General features: G+C 42.5%; 1 protein-coding gene across 1 annotated transcript in view; it reads right to left on the reverse strand.

The window, feature by feature from the left end:
* col27a1b (collagen, type XXVII, alpha 1b) overlaps positions 1-21,147 on the reverse strand; it is a 592,171-nt gene that overhangs the window by 271,151 nt on the left and 299,873 nt on the right. The window contains exons 15-17 of the mRNA XM_068012172.1: positions 19,218-19,271; positions 15,910-15,954; positions 7,808-7,861 (exon numbers count right to left, since the gene is read on the reverse strand). Of these exons, the coding sequence (XP_067868273.1) occupies positions 7,808-7,861; positions 15,910-15,954; positions 19,218-19,271 (153 nt within the window). The remainder of the gene's footprint in view (positions 1-7,807; positions 7,862-15,909; positions 15,955-19,217; positions 19,272-21,147) is intronic.

A 21,147-nucleotide genomic window follows, 5' to 3' on the forward strand; every position in this document is an offset into this window, starting at 1 on the left:
GTCGGAGGTAAAATTTGCACCACAGTCAGATAGTCGAATATCTGAAACTTTCTTTGGGGTTTTGGATAACCTGAAGGAAACGTTCGGCAAGTCTTCTCTGATCAAGGCTCAGCAAGCTCATCCAGAGTCAAATAAAGTGGCACAATCGGCTGAGGCAAAGGGAGTTCAGGAAGGTGACTATATTAAAAATGGGATTCTGATGAGGAAGTGGAGACCACCTCACAGACCTGTGGACAAGGGCTGGACAGTAGTTCACCAGCTAGCGGCACTGCCAAAGTACTGCCGGGAAATATTAAGGATAGCCCATGAAATTACTATAGCGGGACATGTGGGGATCCAGAAAACCCAAATCACTTATAGGTAGACATTTTCACTGGCCAGGTCTTTCCAAGGACATGGTTCAGTTTTGTAAAACGTGCCATACATGCCAGATTGTGGGAAAACGGCAACCTGCCATAAAACCGACAGGTCTAATTCCCATACCAGTTTTTGGGGAACGATTTAGTAGGGTGTTGGCAGACTGTGTAGGACCTTTACCAAAAACAAAAGTGGGACACCAATACATACTCACTATCATGGATATGGCTATTCAGTTCCCAGAGGTCATTCCCTTGAGAACAATTTCTGCTAAGGTAGTGATAGAGAAGTTAACCCAGTTCTTCACTAGATATGGATTACCGATTGAGATTCAGTTGGATCGAGGTTCCAATTTTATGTCTAAAATTTTTCAGGTAATTTGGGTATAACACAGTTAAAGTCTTCAACATACCACCCACAGACACAAGGGCTTTAGAAAGGTACCATCAGACCCTCAAAACGATGATCAGGGCATACTGTCATGAATATCCCCATGACTGGGATAAAGGACTAGAATTTCTTTTGTTTGCCACTAGGGATTCACCTAATGAGTCTACCAGTTTAGTCCTTTTGAATTAGTTTACAGACATGAGAGAAGAGATCCTCTAAAACTAATTAAAGAAAGGTTTTTAGAACAGAGGGATGTATCTTCTGTTTTAGATTATGTATCCGTGTTCCGGGAACGGCTCATGAGAGCTTGCAAAGTGCCTCTGGAACACCTTAAAGCTTCCCAAACAACTATGAAAAAATGGGCAGACAAGCATGCCAAGACCCGAACATTTCAACCAGGAAATGAGGTGTTATTATTACTGTCTTTACAGGGTGGACTGCTGAAAGCATGGTTCAGTGGTCCATATAAAGTGATCAAAAGAATTTACACCCCAGATCACCGGAAAAAGAATCACATCAATATGGTGAAACAATATCACTGCTGGGAGGGGAATAAGCAAACACAGGTATGTCAGGCAGTAGGGACAGTGAAGGATGAAAGGAATAGTGAGGATGAGGCAGAAGGAGGTCTAGAAAATTCTCAAATTGAACCTCCTACTATCCGGTTAGCTAATAGTGAATTGTTAGGGAGATTAGACACTATGCTTTCATATTTAGAGAAGAACTAACAAGGCTACTCACAGCATTTAGAAGATTCTGTAGGGATAAGCCAGGATGTACAACCTTAGCCACACATAATGTGGATGTAGGGGAGTCTTTTGGTATAAAACAGCATCCTTATGGCTTAACTCCAGAGAAACAGGCCCAGGTAAAAGCAGAAACCAATACATGCTGGAAAACCTAACTGAACCCAGTCAAAGCAGTTGGAGTTCCCCAGTGGTGTTAGTACCTAAACCTGACGGTTCAACTAGATTCTGCATAGACTACAGAAAAGTTAATGCAGTCACAAAGGCAGACTCCTACCCAATTTCTCGCTTGGAAGACTGTATTGACAGAGTGGGCAGTGCCACATTTCTCACAAGAATAGATTTGCGAAAGGGATACTGGCAGGCTCCTTTAACAACCTGAGCTAAAGAAATCTCGGACTTTGTCACACAAGACGGTATTTTCCAATGCTGAGTGATGCCATTTGGGCTAGAAAATGCCCCAGCCACTTTTCAGAGACTAATGAACCAAATGGTAGCCAGTGTTCCTAACTGTGTAGTTTACCTTGATGATATGCTGTTTTACAGTGACACGTGGAAGGACCACTTGGAATAACTAGAAGCTCAGTTTAGAAAATTACCGTTGTCTGATTTAATGATAAACCTTGCCAAAAGGGAATTTGAAAAGCAAGGATAACCTACCTCGGGTATATAGTAGGGCAAGGACAAGTGTTGCCAAGAACAGCAAAAATACAAGCATTGGTGGAGTTCCCTACCCCTAAGACTAAGCGACAGATCATGAGGTTTTGGGGATGTGGGGTTTAGTTTAGAGATACAGCACTGAAACAGGCCCTTCAGCCCACCGAGTCTGTGCCGACCATCAATCACCCATTTATACTAATCCTACACTAAGCCCATATTCCTACCACATCCCCACCTGTCCCTATATTTCCCTACCACCTACCTATACTAGGGGCAATTTATAATGCCAATTAACCTATCAACCTGCAAGTCTTTGGCATGTGGGAGGAAACCGGAGCACCCGGAGGAAACTCACGCAGACACAGGGAGAACTTGCAAACTCCACACAGGCAGTGCCCAGAATTGAACCCGGGTCGCTGGAGCTGTGAGGCTGCGGTGCTAACCACTGCGCCGCCCTTTCTACTGCAAGTTTGTACCAAATGTTAGTACTGTAGCTGCTCCACTTACAGATTTGCTACAAAAGCAGAAAACCAAGGTAGTGTGGTCAGCGGATCGTAAAGCATCTTTTGAGAGGCTGACAGCCATTTTGATTAATGAACCAGTGTTGCCTGCTCCAAATTTCACTAAGCCCTTCAAGTTAGTAATTGATGCTAGTAACCTGGGGGTCGGTGCAGTCCTGTTGCAAGACGATGAATCAGGCATAGAAAGGCCAGTGGGATACTTTTCCAAAAAGCTAAATTAACACCAAAAAAGATATTCAACGGTGGAAAAAGAAACCCTCGGCTTATTACTAGCTCTTAGCATTTTGAGCTCTATGTCCGCCACGGCTACAGAGATGCACTAGTATTTATTGTTAATAACCCCCTAGCCTTTGTGGAAAAATTCAAAAACCAGAATGCCAGACTATTCCGATGGACTTTACTATTGCAACCTTATCACTTAAAGATTATCCACATTGCAGGAAAAAATGTAATTGTGGGTGTTTTGTCTAGGATTTAACTTTGCTTTGTGTTATCTGAATGCAAAGATGGTACAAAGCAGAACTATATTAGCTATGGGTAAAGAGTGCATGAGAATGAATGTGTAAACATGTTTTAATATTTTTCATCTTCTGTTTCATCTTCATACTTCGGAATGAAACACATTTTAAAATGGCACTTCACTCTGCTAAGGATGGAGGTGTTACTAAAGTGCTTCCATTTTTTGTTAATGTTTTTTGAGAACTTGGCTTTAAAACTGGATAGGTTTCCAAAGGTGCTGGACTTTGTATTTTTTTTTTTAAAAAGAGGTCATCAGAAGGTCTTTTGGATTTGGTTTGCAAACAACCCTTACGGGAAGTCACCTGTCTTCAGATAAGTATCCAGTGGGGGCTTTTTGACCTGGGGAGGATTCTTCCAGAGAAAAGTGACAGGTCAGGATTTATCGGGGTCAGGAGGCTTGACTCTTGAGATATTGTGTTTGGTTTCACTTTGGACAGTGATTTGTGGTTTGGACAGTGTTTTGAAAGGAGTTTAACAGTCAATCTGCCAAGGACGAAACCCCAGCTCAGGCTTTTCCATCTCTTTGAAAAGCCTGTCAGCTGTTCCATCTCTTTGAGAAGCTCTTAGAAGCGAGTGTAAGAAATAAAGAAACTGACGCTGTATTCCTCCTGAAAGGGCTACTAGAAATTCCAGTTGCCGCATTTCTCCTGGAAAGCCTGCCGAACTGATCTTCAATGTCACCTGAAAAGAATTGTTCTAGAAAGATCCCAGTGACAGCCATCTACGCGTATTTGGGACACCAAAGCAAAAAGGGACAATTGACATTTTTCCATATCTTCTCTTTTTTCTTCAAGATTTAGCAAGTATTTGGCCAAAGTATTCTTTTTTCGTCTATTTTTTGTAACTGAGCTCTAAGGAGAAAATCTCTATTTTTCATTTAACTGGTGCATGTGCGTGTGTGTGTGTTTGTGTGGGGCTAAGGTAAAAAGGGAACTCTCATATTTCAATCAGTGTATTAATGCTACTGGTTAAGTCTTGTTTTATAATAAACTAATAATTTTGTTGCCCATTAAAGAAACCTGGTTGGTGTATTTTATTCTGAGATAAAAATAGAGTGACCATATCGGTAACTGGGTAAACATTTATATATACGTTGTGACCTGTGGACAAGTGGAACTAGGGAAAACAGTGCACTCCTCCCACCTCGGTCGTAACAGTTTAAGCTCTCATAAAACTGAATTTATCAGCTTCTTATGTAATGCAGTTTGCAGTTACTTTCTTTAAAAAAAGCATCAAGTTAAACCACCTACAAACTTCCAGTAGGAAATACGTTCAAGAAAAAAAAATGATGGCACATTTATAGCAAAACAGTTGATCTTGGAAGTAATAATTTTCCCCCTGGGATCAGTTATGTCCAAAGGATGCTTTCCTGGGCCATCACTTAATACTAAGGAAACAATCCTTCATCAAATGACCATGTTGTAGGTGATTTTCAGCGTCCTCAGAGCCAAGTGCTGAAATGATCACTGAAATCCCAAACTTTTTCATCCCTGTGTCATGCACATCTCATGATCTGGCAGTCTGATCTTGCACCCAAATGTCAATAACTCTCAGCTTGGTTTATCAGAATATATAAACTTGCTCGATAAAGCTTATGGAGTTGTTTTACCTATTTAGACATGAGCTCTCCCGTAACAATGGAAGATTCGTGGAACATTTGTTGCTTGCCAGCTTTGTAAAGTTGGCATTGCTGAGTGCAAGTTGCAAATTAAGCCTGACTTCTTAACATCGGACTTTCTCGTAAAGAGTAGAATTTGTAGAGAAACAATGTTGCAGCACATTTTACATTTAGATCATATGCAGAGTTTTGCAACTCAAATACCTGCCTATGTAGCATCTATGCATGAAAATGGCTCCATTAGTGATCAATTTTGATGGTTTTATTTGATCCAAATATGTGAATTACAATATTTTAATAGTTTATACATGATATATGAATCTATGGTATATAAATGAGCAGTTATAGCTGGTAGCATAAGTGAAATCCATCAACCCAGCCATTCCCATACTTTGGCATCTGATCATACGCTACTATAGGCGGACAATCAGAAAAACCATTTCTGTAACAATTGTCTGTAAATATCTTTCAAAATTAATACTTGTGATGCCTGTTTGTTATTATTTTGTATTTTATCATCCAAACCATCTCAGGCTGTAGAAATACATTCAGAACTCCTACAATAATAAATCAGCCCATGCCAACTTGAGGTGCCAAGTGGCATGCCGACATTTGTGTCACTTAAGTGTCAGACACTGACCATCTCAAACAAGAGGAAGCCAAGGCCACTTCCAATTTTTAATTGCACCACCATCGCTGAGGTCTCTACCATCAACAAATCAGAAGTCACCATTCAGGTTGAATTGGTCCAGCCATCTCAGTACTGTGGCTACAAGAGCAGCAGAGAAGATAGGGACTCCACAATGAATGACTCACTTTTATTTATTCGTTTGTGGGATGTGGGTGTCACTGGCTAGGCCAGCATTTATTGCCCATCCCTAATTGCCTTTGAACTGAATGACTTGCTAGGCCATTTCAGAGGGCAGTTAAGAGTCAACCACATTGCTGTGGGTCTGGAGTCACATGTAGGCCAGACCAGGCAAGGATGGCAGATTTCCTTCTCTAACGGGCATTAGTGAACCAGATGGGTTTTTACAACAATCAACAATGGTTTCATGGTCATCATTATACTAGCTTTTCTAATTCCAGAATTTATTAATTGAATTCAAATTTCACCATCTGCCATGATGGGATTCGAACCCATGTCCCTAGAACATTAGCCTGGGCTCTAGATTACTAGTCCAGTGACATTACCACTATGCCACTTTCTTGACCGCTCAAAGTTTTCCCACCATCTACAAGGCTCATGTCAGGAGTATGATGGAATAGTCATCACTTGTTTGGATGGGTGAGCTGTGCAGTCACTGGACCTGGTATCCAACCCTTCCACTATTGGGGCACTGCGGCTGCAGTATGTGCAATCTGTAGAGGATGCAGTTCAGCAGCTCACCAAGGTTCCTTCTGTAACAGCTCCCTCCCTTGCAACCTCTACCACCAAGAAGCACAAGAACGGCAATATTGTGAGAACAGTGTCACTTCCCAGTTTCCCTCCAGGCCAGATACCATCCCGTGTTGGACATATATCATCGTTCCTCCATCGTCACTGGCCTAATTTCTTGTCATTAGCTACCTAACGTTGTTATGGGAACACCATCACCAAAAGCACTTCAGCAGTTCGAAGGGTCACTTCCATCTTTTCAGGGCAACTAGGGGTGAGAAATAAAAGGGGCCTAGCCAAAGATGTCCATGTCTTGAGAACAAAAAAAAAATGTAAACTTTGCATGATTGAATGAAACGAGCGTTAATGGGTCGGCAATCCGTTTGAGATGTAAAACGGACTGCTGTACGCAATCGGCCATTTTACACCCTGGAAGAAAGTCAAGACCTACCCCAGCAAGTCCACAATTCTGGCATAGGTCATTTTGTCTATATGAACTTCTGAGTGGTCTGGGTGTAGCTAAGATGCTGTGTTCAGCATCTTCCATGATGTGTACTAGTTTTACTGCATGTTAAAGGAATCTATTTACCGCAATGATACCTGGACTCCAAGTTTAAATTATGAGGAGCGATTACACAAACTAGGGTCATATTCCCTGGAATTTAGAAGATTAAGGGGTGATTTGATCGAAGTTTTCAAGATATTTAAGGGAACAGATAGGGGAGATAAAGAGAAACTATTTCCATTGGTAGGGGAGTCTCGGACTAGGGGACAAAAATTAGAACCTGACCTTTCAGGAATGAAATTAGGAAATACTTCATCATGCGAAGAGCGGTAGAAGTTTGAAACTCTTTTCCACAAAGGGCAATTGGGATTGCTAGATTTGTTAACCAAAGGTATTAAGGGATATAGGTATATGGAGTTAGGTCGCAGATCAATCATGATCTCATCAAATGGCAGAACAGGTTGTCAGAGCTGAATGACCTCCTCCTGTTCCTACGTTCCTATTTTCCTTTTAATTTCTTGAGCCTTGCTTGATTGCCTTCTTGACTGTACATGGCTGTTGAGGGACGAGCAGTGCCTTTCTAGTGACGTAGGGAAGCTCACCATTTCTCTCTGGTAAACAGCGCATCTTGCTCCCTCCATCTTCACTTTTATTTAAATACTTTAAAAAGAAAGTTAAATGTTTGTCATGTGGCGATTCAGATTTAAAAGATCTGGAACTGATGGAGAAAAAAAAAATCCAAACTCTCATCTTGGCTGATTGGTCCATTTGTCAAGATCACAACGAATCATTAAAAGGAAGAAATTCGGAAACTGTAGACATTAAGTGGCTGTATAAATGTGAAACAAACACTTGCTCAGCCCTTCCTTTCTTGCACCTCAGATAAACTACTCTGAAGTAACAAGAAAATGGCACCACAGTTTATTTGTACAGGAAGGCGCTGTGCTTAAAGGATGAAAAGTCGGGACTACTCCACAAGAAAGAGGTGAAATTCATCCCACTACGAAACCTCTACTGAAATCAACATTTGCTTTTTCAATACCAAGCAAAAACTGGAAATTAAATAGGTTGAATTTTCAAAGTTCACACTTGTCGAACTATCGAGAAACGTACCTTATCGCCAGGGAAACCCAGTTCTCCTGGTATTCCTGGGATGCCCTCGTCACCCTAAACTCACAGTACAAGACAGCATAGTGTTAGAGAATTGCCTCACGCCTCTAAACACACAGTAGAACAACAAAGACCAGTAGCATTGACTCAACAATTTCAATATAATGAACAAGACAGCATAGTTAGACCATTAGCTTATCATTCTAAACGTATTGTACAAGCCAACAGATGACAATATTGCTCCATCGCAAAAAAAACTCAGTTTAGGATACTGCTTCACAACTCTAAGTGGAGAATAACAATGCAGCATTACAGTGATTGCAGACACGTGAGAAAATAGAAGACTGACAGTGTTAGAGCATTTCCTCACCATTATTGACACAGTACAACTGCAAGGTATTGAAGCATTACCATGTCACGTTAAGGAGATGTGATAATGAAATTACAACATTGCGTTGTACTCTTCTATACCATTTAGTGTTGTGCAGAAATTTAGCCAGTAGAAAAAAAAATTACAATCAGTAAAACACTCTGTAGTGAATTATATCTGATGAAATGCTCCTGTATATTGAAAAGTTTGGAACATTTTCCATATTGCTTTAATTTAAAAAATACAAACAGGTAATCATTTTAACAAAAGTGCAATTGTTCTCTCCAAATGAAAGCCATACAAGATTGTAATAAAACATGTGTTTTACCTTACCTGCAACATACAAGGCAACCGAAAGAAAACTATTTCTCAACTGTTTCTGGGTCATTTCGGTACAAATTATTGTCAACACTTTTGTGTTGGTGTGCTTGACCTTTTCTATAGGATTCCCCCTTATAGGTTCTTAACTTCACCAATCCTTCTGCTGACAATCTGGAAAAAGCTGTGACAGATCTATTCGCATTAATCAATTGACCGGAGACTGGCAAACGCAATATTCTCTCACATTCCCCCATGTGCGACCTCTACTATTCCAACAGATCAGTAATACCCTATTGGAAAGTGATGGATTTGAGACTTGTGGGGCTTAATTTTCAATTTGGGGTCAGGAATCCAACACCTGGATAACTTCTGGGTCCCGATCCCACGACGCAATCGTCAGATGTAAATGCCCTAATTGGACCGGAGGCAAACTCAGAGCCCAATTAGTGGTGCTGAGCGTTACCAGGTGGCAGGGGCTGCCTGCAGAACACGAACGGCAAAGGCAGACAGCAGCCATGGCGAGGCCTTCCGCTGCCTTACAGAAGGCAGGATGCCACATAACGGAGGGCCAGCAGCCTCACCGCGCACAACAGTGGGCAAATGACCAACTGAAAGGTACCGTGCCCAGTCTGGAGCGAAAACTCCCAGGTACCAAAAGTTTGCAGCATTTAAAAAAAACCCCTTAATTTCTGCATGCTTTGAACCCGACATCTGTGCACCAACGTTCACCAGCGATTTACAGATTGAAAAATCGTCTTCTCGCCCTCCCTGGTCTGTTAGCAAGCTCCTCAAGGAGTTAAACAGGCAATTAATTGGAGGTGAGCGGGTTCCTGTCTTAAACCCCGTGCCCTCACTTTGAAAATTCGAGCCTGTCCCAGAGGTGTCGGGCACGCCATCTGGGAGCGCTTCCATGGGCAATTGAAAATGCCGACCATGGTTACAGCTCAGGAACAGAGGAGGGAGTGGGCATGAGACATTGCATTACAATATGACCATCCACTGTGTTTTCAGGCTGAAATCTGTTGACTACTGTTGGATCTGAATGTATCTCATAATGGGATTTGATGTGAAAGTGAGTGGCTCTTTTGTCTTCTATAAGTTTTGAAACTCAAAGTCTTCCTTTTTGGATAATCCTCTCATCCATGAAAATTTCGAGAAGAATTGATTCATTTGGCCATGACAAGAAATCTTTAAAACCCCCATTCATGTCTTTTCAGCAAATTAGGGCTGAATTTTCCCGGCCATGTGGAGACAGCTTGGTGGGTGGGAGGAGGGTTGAAAAATAGCAGGAAACCCATTGGATGGCTCCTGGACACTGTCCCAACCCCAGGCAACTTACCAGGGGTGGGCTGCGATGAGAATTGGCCGCCTGCTCCAAGGAGGGGGGGGCAGGCAACGAAGCCATTTAACTCCCCAATCAAGGGCCACAGTGTTGCAACTTCACCAGCATTGCATGGGCACCCCAATGTCTCTGGAACCCGGCAACGCTGCGGAGGTCGCCTCTCACACTGGGAGGTTAGCCGCCAAGGGTGGTTGAATTAATTGGCAGCATCGGGGGCCGCAATGCACACAGGGGTCCAGGTGCGACCTTCTAGAGAGAGGTCAAACCTTCACCCTGAGGTTCCTCGCACTTTGTCGTCATCTTTCTCACCACTCAAGAGGGAGGCCTTTGTGAGCGCCTCCATTTTGAGACGCACCCTGGGTCTTCCTCTTCTCCAGCAGCGCTCATCTCTCTCAGCGGGACTGCCATCCAGACATTGCTGTGGGTCGTCCTATTGGGCCCCCCACTTCCCTTAATTAGTAGGCCACCTCATGTAAAGTTGCTTCAGCGGGTGTGCTGAGGTCACGCCTGGGCCCAGGACCCACATATAGTCCTGTTGTCGGGTTCCTAATGCCTGTGGGAAAATTCAGCCTTCGTGTTGGATCAGAATGGTGCATTTTCTAACAAATACATATTTCTTAAAAAGTTTTCAAATAGTTGCAAGGCAATTATCACAAACATAAGGGTAGGTGAATACCACAAACATACAAGAACCTCTCAGTCTAAGAGTACCCTCTACTCCTTAGGTTACTGCTGTATTGACGCTCTGACTCAATTTCCTTTTTAAGATGATAATTTATCGCTATTCACTTAAGTTTCATGCAGTTCTATCACATGAATTCATTCTGTTTGTAACACTGCTGGTTGAAGGCAACAGATATACTGTAGAAAAGCTGAAAAAAGTAATCTATTTGATTTATTTTAACCATCTATGGTGAAGTGCTGGAAGCAAATCTCACTCCCTGACTCGATGTAACGGGGTAGATTTTGAATTTGTCGTCTGGGTGTAAAACTGGCTTACTGATTTGTTCTCCCACTGTAGAAACTGATAGATTTTCAGTGAAAATTGGGCAGTTTCTGTAACAAATGGCTAACGGGTAACAATAGGTGGGTGAAATATAACTGCAATTTATGACTTTTTTTAAGCTTTTGAAACACACGGGTTACTAATAAAAACAAACAGAAAGAATTGCTTTGGCCGCTACATTTTGTCACATTAAAAATATATTTATGAAGTCTCTTGTAGTTAGTTCAGCATTCAAAAAGATCATTAGAATTTCAGTAGAGATGCTAACCTTACCTAAGGAAGGATTTGCTTGCCATAGAGAGAGTGCAACAAAGGCTCGCCAGACTAATTGCTGGGATGGTGGGATTGTCCTGTGAGGAGAGACTGAGAAGAATGGCCCTATATTCTCGAGTTTAGAAGAATGAGAGGTGATTTCATTGAAACATACAAAATTCTTACAGGGTTTGACAGATGTAGGAAGGCTGTTTCCCCTGGCTGGGGGGGGGGGGGGTGTCTAGAATAAAGGCCTGCTACCCGACCCGAACTCGACAGGACCCAACGACATGTGTCGGGTTCGGGTCGGGCCCCTCTTCTGGGTCCGGCTTTCGGGCTCGGGTCGGGTCGGGCCGGACCCATACAGTAAGTGCTCTGCTGGAAAGTATTGAAATTTAAAAACTTACTTGAGCTGGGAGTCTGGCATGAAACTGAGTCTGCGCAGTGAGCGAGTGACGTCATCACGCATGCGCTGCAGCTTCCTGGAGCTTCCGAGTCGGAAGGTAAGTAAAGGGATGGTCGAGTGGGGCTTGGATTGGGTCGAGTCGGGGTCAGGCTCGGGTCAGGTCAGGCTCGGGGCAAAATTGGAGGGACTCGGGCCGGGTCGGGCTCGGGTCCGCTGTGGATCGGTCGGGTTCGGGTCGGGTTCTTTTTCCTGACCTGAGCAGGCCTTTCGTCTAGAACCAGGGGACACAGTCTCAGAATAGGGGGTAGGCCATTTAAGACTGAGAGGAGGAGGAATTTCTTCACTCAGAGGGTGGTGAATCTTTGGAATTCTCTATCCCAGAGGGAAGTGGAGGCTCAATCACTGAGTATGTTCAAGATAGAGATCGATAGATTTCTAGATATTAAAGATACCAAGGGATATGGGGAAAGTGTGGGAAAATGGCGTTGAGGGAGAAGATCAGCCATGATCTAGTTGAATTATGGAGCAGACTTGAGGGGCCGAATGGCCTATTACTGCTCCTATTTCCTATGTCAATGAGGAGAAATCTTCATGAATGTGTTCATATGTTGCTACTTATAGTGACCAGAACAATTTGTAAGCTCATTATTGTATGTTCAATATAAATCAAACAAAATTACTTTTCTTAAAGTAATAAGACAGTCATTGCTGTTTAATAAAAATGGAGAATTATTTTGCTAAATATAGGCTAATAACTCTTGCAAAACTCAAAGATATTGCATGAAAATAAATGATTGAGTGATGTCTTATTACCAATACAAATTTATGCTCTAAAAGCTCAAGAAAGGAACCTATGTGGTCATGAAAGCTTGTGAATATATATTTTAGCCAATCGAGGAAGTATTAATACATATTTGCTGAGACAAACACAGTGTAGAATCCTTATGGTGACATTATGTTTGTTTATCAGACTTTTCTGCCTGCTGGGCTGGTATGCGGATTAAACTGCATGTTGCAAAATGAAAATAATGTTTTCAGTACACAAAATATTTATAAAAAAAACATCTGTTTACGACGGAAGATGGTTAACTATCTTTAGAACAACATGTGTGAAAAATATTTCCTTAACAGCTGTATTGTTTAAATAAACTTCAAATATGCAACCCTAATTACATTTTTGTTATATTGCAGAGATTAAAAAGGAAGTGCGGTTATTTTTATGTACAGTCTCAGGGTAAGCAATGTGGCATAAGTTTTTTTTATATGAAAACAACAGCATTAATTCCTTTGCCCAAGAAGAAATTAATAGAGAGCCACATGCTTATCTTGGAAGGCAAAAGCAAATAAAGCACCAGCAACAATCATATTATAGAAACAGGAAATGAAACGAGTGTGAAGAGGAACAAATGTGAGGGCGAGCCCTGATTAATCTTGCCCACCATAGTGATAACCGAATATATATGTTCAAAGTGTATATTACACCAAGCAGGACATTAGTGCCAAGCAGCAAGAATACTCTGGCACAACACATTGACGGTCGAACATGCTGTGCCACAAAAGAGTAGTTTGTGGTTTTTTAACTCATGATTTCCTACAGGTCCCCTCATGAGTCCCCAAACTTGGCCATGTCTTCAGGACCATTTTGAGAGAGAAAGGGAAGGAAAATGTTTGAAATGATTAAATCCTTTGGAGCTACTATTGTGCATCTCTTGGTGCAGAGTTATAAGGCTGAATTGTCAGGGTCCCCCCAAGACGGGAACGGAGGCAGTGGGGTGGGGAGGGGGGGTGGGGAGCGAAAATACCGGCGCTAGGCGGTGTGTCGATTTCAAGGCACCAATCCTGACATCAGCAATAAAGAACAGCGTAGAGGGGAGGGCAAAACAGGAATCCAATACTCCCTCCAATTCAGGCCAATTAAAAGAGTTAAAAAAGCTTGTTTGGAGCTTGTTGAAGGGGGTGGGTGGGGTATTTAAAGGGGCTAACAAAAACAAGAAATGCTGGTACCACTCAGCAGGCCTGGCAGATCTGTGGAAAGAGAAGCAGAGTTAACGTTTCGGATCAGTGACCCTTCTTCGGAACTACCGAGTCACTGACCCAAAACGTTAACTCTGCTTCTCTTTCCACAGATGCTACCAGACCTGCTGAGTGGTTCCAGCATTTCGTGTTTTTATTTCAGATTTCCAGCATCCGCAGTATTTTGATTTTATTTTAGTATTTAAAGGGGCACATGGGTTTTAGAAGCTGTAGGTTTCAGCTGAAGGGAGGTGGGTCTAGAGTGGGGAACCAACCATAGCTGCCCCAGGGCATCACCCCGGCCCCCTAAAAGGGTCATCGGGGCAAAGGGGGACTGGGCACTAGGTATGGGGTACTCTTGGCACTACGTAGGTTGCATGAAGAGTGGGCACTTCACACCAGGGCTTTGAACAGGGCCAGCATCCCCCATCATCGCTGGGGCAAGGCCACCAAGGACAATTGGGTGGCCATTTGTCCAGAAGGAAGGCTCTAGCTGGCAATGGGGGCACAACTGTCAGATTTAGGGTCCATTGGCGATGAGGGGCAACACCCTTTCCAGGAAGGACAGAACTCCAGGCATCAGGAGGGCACGGGAGAGGAAAGGAGGGCAGAAAGGCAACAGAGGCCATACTCTCAACACAAGATTGACTGCTGAAAAAGGAGTTACCTGCAGATGACTGAGAACCAGTGCCACAGGAGAATCTCCAAGCAGATGGTCACAGACGTCTGTGCCCTCGCTGCCGAAGACCTCACATCTCACAGTACTGGTCGCCATGCCCTGCCAGTGGCCAAAACTTCACTGTGGCCTTGAACCTCTACGGTTCTGGCTCCTTCCAAGGATCAGCTGCAGACCTTAGTGGCGTCTCAAAAACGAATGCACACTACTGTATCTCTTTGGTCACTGACGCCCTCTTTGCTGTAGCTGGACAGCACATTCATCTAACAATGGACATGGCCACCCAGGGATAGAGAGCAGGGGGCTTTGCTTCCAGCGCTGGATTCCCCCAGGTGTGGAGCATCATCGATTGCAGCCATGTGGCCATCAAGGCACCCAGTGACCAGCCAGTGATATTCATCAACAGGAAGAACTTACATCCAAAATCTAACGGGTCTGTGACCACAACAAGAGCTTCCTCCATGCGTGTGCTCACTTTCCTGGCCGCTGCTATGACTCCTTCATCCTCCAGTCCAGGCTGCCTCAGATCTTCACGCCAACCCCCAAAGTACGTAAATGGATCCTGGGGGACAAGGGATGTCCCTTGAAGACATGGCTACAGAGACAGAGAGGCGATACAATCAATGCCACCTCCTCACTTGGACAACTATTGAGCAGGCCATCGGGCTTCTGAAGTTGTGATTCTGGTGCCTGGACCAGTCAGGTGGTGCCCTCCAATACCCTCGTGCAAGGGTCTCAGTCACTGTGGTGGTCTGCTGCGCTCTCCATAATATGGCCCTCCAGAGATGTGTGGACCTTGAGGACAGTGAGGCCCTGGAAGGAGAAAGCTCATTGGGGGAGGAGCATGGAGCAGGAGGTAATAGAGGAGAAGGAATTGGAGGCAGAGGGCGATGATGCTGAACAGAAATGCCCCTGCTGCATAACGACTTGGCTTCCTCCTGCCACCCTTCGGGAACAGGACCTCCCTCCCTCCTCTCCCTTACGGCCTCCAGCATTAGATCCAGGTCAGCGTCGATGACCTCTGTCATCGGGATGTCGGGAGCCTCTGGCTCCCCTGTGATGTGATGGTTGCCATGGAAGTCTAAATAAGTCCCACACTTCATCCGACCCAAGTCCATTACCACTCCCATTGACTCTAAGTGGACCCACCGGAGCAGGGTTTCTGACCCAAAAACAGACTCAGCTCCAGTTTCCTGTCTCTGTGGAAAAAATTCAGCCCATAGAGTGGGATCAGCAAGCTGCTTGGTTACAGGTGCTGTGTAGCAAAAGGTACCTTATCAAGAGCAATAAGAATGAATGGAAATTTTAATTATGGGCTACTAAGGAGGGTTAATTCATCCTAACAAGTATTAAAACTACACCACTATGCAATAAAGGAGCATTAAATATTGTTTTGTAAAAAGTTATGAAATACAGTGCTTAAAAGTATTAAAGCTAAATCACAGGTAGTGATGAGGGATTAAATTCCATGCTTGAGGGAAAATTATTAGGCCAATAGAGTGAGAAAATATTATTTCTAATTTAGTGCAATAAATGAACATACATTATAAGGAAGTGCTATACTAATTCAGTGCAGTAAGGCAGTATTATGATAGAGAATATTAGACATAGTGCTTTGAAAAGATTAATATCTCAGTGTAATAAGGGAATATTAAACTCAAGTGCTGGAAGGAAGTATTAATATCACATCACAGTGCAATAAGGGAGTATTCAGATCACCTTATCACCTTTCAGTCCTGGTTCTCCAGGGTTCCCCATCAGCCCCTAGAAAAATAAATACATAGATTAGTAAATGTATACATACCAGAGACATGTAGATGCAAGGTTTCTGAATGTGCTCAATGTTACGGTACAAATAAGTAAAATATAAAAAGCACCATATAATGATTGAATTTCCTGGTGGTATGCCCTAACTTTCTACTTTATTCATTCATGGGATGTGGGCGTCGCTGGCTATGCCAGCATTTATTGCCCATCCCTAATTTCCCTTGAGACGGCAGTGGTGAGCTGCCGCCTCGAACTCTTGCAGTCCATGTGGGGTAGGTACACCCACAGTGCTTTTAGGAAGGGAATTCCACGATTTTGACCCAGTGACAGTGAAGGAATATGGATATCATTCCAAGTCAGGATGGTGTGGGACTTGGAAGGGAACTTGCAGGTGGTTGTGTTCCCATGGGTCTACTGCCCTTGTCCTTCCAGGTGGTAGAGGTCGCGGGTTTGGAAGGTGCTTTTGAAGGACGCTTGGCAATTTGATGCAGTGCATCTTGTAGATGGTACACACTGCTGTCACTGCACATTGGCGTTGGAGGGAGTGAATGTTTAAGGTGGTGGATGGGATGCCAAACGGGCTGCTTTGACTTGAATGGTGTTGAACTTCTTGAGTGTTGTTGGAGTTGCACCCATCCAGGCAAGTGGACAGTATTCCATCACACTCCTGACTTGTGCCTTGTAGATGGTGGACAGGCTTTGGGGAGTCAGGAGGTGAGTTACTCACTGCAGAATTCCCAACCTCCGACCTCTTAAGTGGCTAAGCTGCAGAAATTTCAGAGAAACAGGGTAAATGGTGTTTACTCATGGACTTCCCATTGAGGCTACAGCATATGATGCTCACAGAAATTCAATGCCAATGTCACTCATCCAACAAAGGTTTACAGAGATTCTTAAATAGAACAGTTACTAAATAGTAACAGAACCTGGCAAATGCACACAGTTCTGTGAATACTGGAGATCTGAAGTAAAAACATAAAGTGCTGGAAATATTCAGCAGGTCTGGCAGCATCTGTTGAGACAGAAACAGAGTTAACGTTTCAGGTCAATGATAATTCATCAGAACTGATCAACCTGAAATATTAGCTCTCCTTCTCCATAGATGCTGCCAGACCTGCTGAGTATTTCCAGCATTTTTTGTTGCTTCATGGTTTACTGAAGTTCTATCACACGCTTTGCGTAACTGAACAGCATTTTGTCTATGTTTTTTCATGATTCCTATGCATCCTAGAAAAAAGTTTATTGAGCTTCAGTGCAAAGGAAGGAACAGTCCTCCGAGCTAGCACCGGTATAAGATAAGGAATCATTTTATACTCACTTTGATATTTTTATTAATATAATTGAGTCATAGATGTTCACTTGTGCTGTTCGTATTCTTTGGCTGAATTTAATTGACAGTTGTTTAAGAGACAGCATGCAATCAGAAACTCAATTGTGAATTTCTTAGGAGTTTGATTTGGAGGGTTTTTTTTTAACGTGACTATGAGCTTCTGTTTATATATGACACTTGGCTGACCAAGAACAAAAACATCTGCACCTGGGTGGCGCAGTGGTTAGCACCGCAGCCTCACAGCTCCAGCAACCCAGGTTCGGTTCTGGGTACTGCCTGTGTGGAGTTTGCAAGTTCTCCCTGTGACTGCGTGGGTTTCCTCCGGGTGCTCCGGTTTCCTCCCACAGCCAAAGACTTGCAGGTTGATAGGTAAATTGGCCATTGTAAATTGCCCCTAGTATAGGTAGGTGGAAGGAGAATGGTAGGGAATATGGGATTAATGTAGGATTAGTATAAATGGGTGGTTGTTGGTCGGCACAGACTCGGTGGGCCAAAGGGCCTGTTTCAGTGCTGTATCTGTCTAAAAGAAAAACTCCCTGCAACATGTATACGCAGAATGGTCAGTACCATGGAAATTTATGTAGGAGGTAATGCTTATTTTGAACAGCAATGTACATCAAATTTGCTTCTCAAATTTAAAACAATGAGTGGCTGTTTTGTTAACTCTAAGGAAAGACAATTGGGTGATTGTAAACCATGTCCATTCTTGGCTGCAATCAGCAACAGCTTATATTATGTAGAATATTGTATCATGCTTTACACACAATTTCAGTATAACTTCATTAGCCTACAGCTAATATTTCCAGTCAGGTTGATATAGTGTATTCTCTCTACTGTCAATAACAGAATCAGACCATGGCACAAAATTCAACAGACAAGGTTATCATCAATGTACCAACGTGTACCTTTAGCACATGAAGTTGCTATTCTTTTTCCCAAATTTCAGATATTTTGGATGTGTATTTTATTATAAGGTTTTCAAACAGCTGGAGTTATTTTTGATTCTGGTCACAATTTCTATTTAGCCACAGACCATATCATTTCACCTTCTAACTACTGAGTACATTTTGTTTTAGCTTTCACATTACACAATTTGCATTATTTGACATCTGTATAAATAATTTTCTGTATATTTACTGTGCTGAATATTGAAACATGGATTTAAAAAATGCACAAATGCACAAAACTTACAGAATTCAAACAACAGCAACTATCACCCCTGTGCTCGCTGACCTACATTGGATGCTGGTCAAACAATATTTTGATTTTAAAATTCTCCTTCTTGTTTTCAAATCCCTCCATGGTATTGCCCCTCCCTATCTCTGTAATCTCCTCCAACCCCTCAAACCTTCAAGATATCTGCGCTCATCTAATTCTGGCCTCCTGAAGCTCTGAAAACCCCTCTGCCCCAAACCTTTCCATCTATCTACCTTTCTTTCTTCCATTAAGACACTCCTTAAAACCTACCTCTTTGACCAAGCTTTTGGCCACCTGTCCTAATATCTCCTTACATGGCTGGGGGTCTAAGTTTGCTTTATAAAACTCCTGTGTTGCGCCTTGGGATGTTTTATTAAGTTATAGGTGCTATATAAATACAAGTTGTTGTTGCAGTAGTATAATCAAAGTTATAAGTCTAATATATTTTTAATATTTCCATTGAAAGATCCATCAGTCCTCAAACACACTTTATTCCCAGACAGCAGGCTTGTATTATGAGTAGCAACTTTAACCTATGAAACTGGATTATTTTTGACACATAGTAACATTGACATTTCCTCCTGTCAAAAGCTTTACCGAAAAATGTGTGACTTTCTTTGCCAATGCAATTGACAGAAGGAATTTCATCCTTCGGTTAGTAACATAATCCAGCAGAGAAACAATCACTTAACGATCAATTAACAAAAGAAAGAGTTGGAACAATCCACCTCACCTTCGGTCCACGCCGTCCAAGCATGCCCATCTTCCCAAGACGCCCCATGTCACCCTGCCAAGAGAAGCAAAGAGACAATTAAAGTCTATGACTTGTACTGGAATAAAGCAGTCAAACAAAAAAAAACTATTTTATGTGAACAAGTCCTTAGTTCCACTGGGAAATGGAATTCCTACACATTCTGAGCAGTGAATGGAATCAGTGTTCCTAGATCAGGTACACTGCAGGACAGCTGCAATACAAAACTTTTAAAGGTTTTGGGCAAGAGATGCAGGGGGAATATGAGGAAGAACCTTTTTACGCAGCAGTTGGTAATGACCTGAAACTCACTGCCCACAAGGGTGGTGGAAGCGGAGACAACCAACGACTTCAACAGGAAATTGGATGGGCACTCGAGGGAAATAAAGTTGAAGGGCTATGGGGATCGAGCAGGGGAATGGGACTGATTGGATAGCTCTGTGGAGAGCTGGCATGGACTCGACGGGCCGAATCGCCTCCTTCTGTGCTGTACATGACTCTATGACTTTTCTGATAGCTTGCTACCAATTGTTGCAGCTCCATAACATTCCCATTCCCAACACACTCTACTCTTGGGATACCATCGAGTAATTTTGGCCTTGTGTGTATCTATTAAATCAACTAATTGCCAATTGGACTCCTTCCCGCCCAAATTTAAGAACATTTTTCTGTTGTAAATTTCCACCTTCAGAGGATTGGATTAATACAGTCCATATTCATATCACTGAGCCCATTAATTTCAGTCACAGAACAGATTTTCATCCCTCTGGCTGACTTTAAAATATTATGATTTTTTTATTGTGGTCCGTCTCCTCGGGGCTTTGCTGTTTATTAATTATTGGCTTAAGTTAGATTTTCTCATTGCTGTTTGGTGATTAAAATGGAATTGTGCCCTAATACATAAATATTAAATAAACCAATGAGGTGGTGGTGTAGTGGTAATGTCACTGATCTAGTATTCCAGATGTCCAGGCTAATTTCCTGGGGTCACGGGTTCAAATCCCACCACAGTAGCTGGTGGAATTTAAATTCAGTTAATTAATGAATTTAATTAATTCATAAAAATCTGCAATTAAAAGCTACTCTCAGTAATAAAAAGTTGCTGTCAGTGACTCTACACTTCTCTGCAGGGTGCAAGGTTGAAGACCCACAGACTGCAACCGATTAGAAATTACAGAATTGATGAGAACGAGCTCTTTTACACTATTATTCTCACTGCAAAAAACCTCTTGGAATAGTTACATCTTGTTGAATGAAGTGTAACTGGGTTTTTAACCTTACTAACTCATAATTACTGCTTAACAGCCTCACTGGGCCGGAAAAACTAATTTTACATCTGTAGACAGTCAAATTTCTCCATAACGATATAAAATTCCATGTTTTAAAAATAACAGCTTTTTTAAAGTTTATGATATTTCAGCTTCTACCTCAATCCCATGTGTATGTCCCAATCATTTATTTTGCTCCCTGTAAAATTTAATTAAAAGTGAAGGATAATCAGTGCATTTTACTTTTTTGCTGACAGTGGGAATACTTCAGTGTGATTGGCTGCTTGTTCTGCTTGATGACATCACCATTACTGGATGCCTGGACATCCCCTTGACTTGGCGTCAGATTCAGACTAACAATGGGAAAGGCGAAATCCATGCTGCAGGTTTTGTGGGCAGGTTTCTTTCCCACTTTGTAACTGACTCCAAATCCAGGTCAAAGTTTCCAATTAACAGCCACACAGTCCAAATATTGTATAAATTCCCAATTCTGTCACGGAACATTGTGTCACATGATAATAACTGCTTGTTTAAAAGGAAGAAAGTAATAAACAGAAGTCAGTTTCTGTTTCACTGTATCAAAGCAAGTTTTTCCATCCAATGGCATAACCAATTAAGTAGGAACTGCTCATTTATTAATTGGT

Source organism: Heterodontus francisci, chromosome 32, assembly GCF_036365525.1.
Source record: "Heterodontus francisci isolate sHetFra1 chromosome 32, sHetFra1.hap1, whole genome shotgun sequence".
Lineage (NCBI taxonomy): Eukaryota > Metazoa > Chordata > Chondrichthyes > Heterodontiformes > Heterodontidae > Heterodontus > Heterodontus francisci.